General features: G+C 50.3%; 1 protein-coding gene across 1 annotated transcript; it reads right to left on the bottom strand.

Moving 5' to 3' along the window:
• Positions 1-468: 468 nt before the first annotated feature.
• LOC104458606 (dual specificity protein phosphatase 10-like) lies at positions 469-1,312 on the bottom strand (the record flags this gene model as incomplete). The annotated part of the gene is made up of 1 exon (XM_010087861.1): positions 469-1,312. A coding segment is annotated over exon 1 (802 nt), but the record flags the coding sequence as incomplete, so codon positions are not given.
• Between the last annotated feature and the right edge of the window lie 864 nt (positions 1,313-2,176).

The raw sequence follows: 2,176 nt of genomic DNA, 5'->3' as shown, positions 1-2,176 counted from the left end.
TTCCTCCTCCCTTCTTCTACTCTCCCGCTGCCCATCGCCAGGACCTACAAGTCCAGTTTTATACAGACTAAAATAAGGTTGCTAAGTAAAGGTCAGTCTGAGAAGCTAAAAGAGAAGTATACCCTCCTGGACCTCTGCCCCTTGGGCTATAAATACTCAGAGCAAGTACTAGGGGAAATTCTTTGTCTGCACAGACAGACACCAGGAAGCACGTTTCCTCCTCCTTCCAGTTCCCACCCCCTCTGCTACTCAAGGACAACAGTCTGAAAAAAGCAAGCAAGCATCTCCCCGCTACCAGCTCTGTGATTTGTCCACTAAAGGCATTTGCTTTGCTACTGGTGACTCAAAGCACACAGGTCTTCCAAGCGATAGACACTTTTGAAGTCCAACCATCAGCAAGGCTAACACCAGACTACACGCACTGCAAAGCAAACCATGAGGTTACACATGGGCAAAAAGAAGGATTACCTTTTAGGACTAGGGGTTCCTTGCCTTCTCGCTTGAGCGACTCCAGCACTATGTGGAGCGGCTGGGAAGGCATTACTCTGCTTGGCTCATTGGTATTCTCATCATAAACTATGATTTCTTTGGAAAAGATCCTCTTGAAAGAGTCCTTGCCTTCCCGGCAGGAGATCAAGTCCAAGACAGTGATCTTGCCCTGCTGGAGCCTTCTCCGGCTGATCTTGTCAGAACAGTTAATGTGGACAGCCCCTTGAATGTGGCTCTTATTATACTCCATGAACGGCCTGCAGTCAATGATGACAGGCCCTTGGTTCTGTTGGTGGCTCTTGCTGCATTTGGTCATCTTCTTCGCCAGGTCATTGGGATAAATGATTTTGATGCTAGCGAGTTGCTTGGTGGTGGCTGAAACCGGGCTCCCCACCCCACCCAGCGGGCTCAAGCTGCCGGCGTTCTCATTGCTGTTGACCATTTGGTTGGTAGGACAGGCGGTGGAGGATCCGGCGTGGGCGCTGCTGGTGCTCGCTTGAGTTTGGGCCTGAGCGTCCTTGTCGTACGTTGCCACAGTGCAGCAACTGGCACTGCTGCATCCACAACTCAGGGAGCGTGCAGAGCCGTTGGATGAGGGCATATACGTGAGATTAGCAGTCTTTAGGGACACAACAGCTGCACCGAGCAGACTGGAGTGGCTCTCGCTGGCAGAAGAGGCAGATTCAAGATAGCTAGAGTCTAAACAAAGGTTGAGATCCTGAGGTCTCACTGGCCTCGAAAGCGCCACTACTACCCTGTCGTCTAAAGGAGACGGAGGCATGAGGAGGCTGAGCACTAGCAAGTTACGAAGAACTCAAGATCACCCTGCAAAAAGAAAAAAAGGAAAGGGGAATGGGAGGAAGAAAAAGGAGACTAAAACAGGTCATGAAATCACATAATCCCACAGATACGACAGCTCAATCTGCTAACACCCATTGCCCACAGGTACCAACCCCTTCTGACAGTTATCAGCTCACAGCAGTTTAGCTAAAGAACCTTTTCCAGTCCTGTAGTAAATACTTCAGCTATCTGCACGCGTGCACATGGCATGCAGAATACACGCAGCTAGCCTGGACTGTGCAGCTACACCCAGGAGGCGGCATTTGTCTGCATGCAGATGGTACTGAGCTATTCTGAAACCCCAGGCTGCAAGGCATGCAACCGATAATGACAGAGAGGCACGTTCTCTTGTTCCCGTTGCTTACTGCAAAGGAAGCAACTACTGGGCTGACTCTACTACTGGGAGGAACACACAGGAGCTGAACGTGTAAGTGATAGGCAACTTTTCCAGCAAGCTAGAGTACAATCCGCTTGTAAGTTCTCTGAGATGGTTACAAGCTTCAACACATAAAGCTAAACAAAAAATAAAAAAACCAAAAAACACCCAGAACAGAGGAAAATTAGGTTCTGGAGATCTTGACAAAAAGTAAGCACGTGCCTTGAGAGGTTAATCCTGCGCCCGTGAAGCCCCCATCCCCATGCCCACGAAGGTTGCTGTTCTCCAGCAGTCCTGGAGCAGCAGCTCCCTCCTCCCCAGCACACTGCCCAGCTTCCAGAAAAAGGGGTGCCCTCCGCCCCAGCCAAGGTCACAGCCTGCCCAACCTTTGCCTTACCATTTCTAAGAAAAAGCACAGAATTAGAACACCCCCTTCACCCCATGTTTCCACTCTACGTGGGGGGGAAGGAA

This window comes from Pterocles gutturalis, unplaced genomic scaffold (assembly GCF_000699245.1).
Source record: "Pterocles gutturalis isolate BGI_N339 unplaced genomic scaffold, ASM69924v1 scaffold36551, whole genome shotgun sequence".
Taxonomy (NCBI): Eukaryota; Metazoa; Chordata; class Aves; order Pterocliformes; family Pteroclidae; genus Pterocles; species Pterocles gutturalis.
The sequence above is the reverse complement of the archived record's forward strand: the minus strand, read 5'-3'. Positions and strand labels throughout refer to the sequence as shown.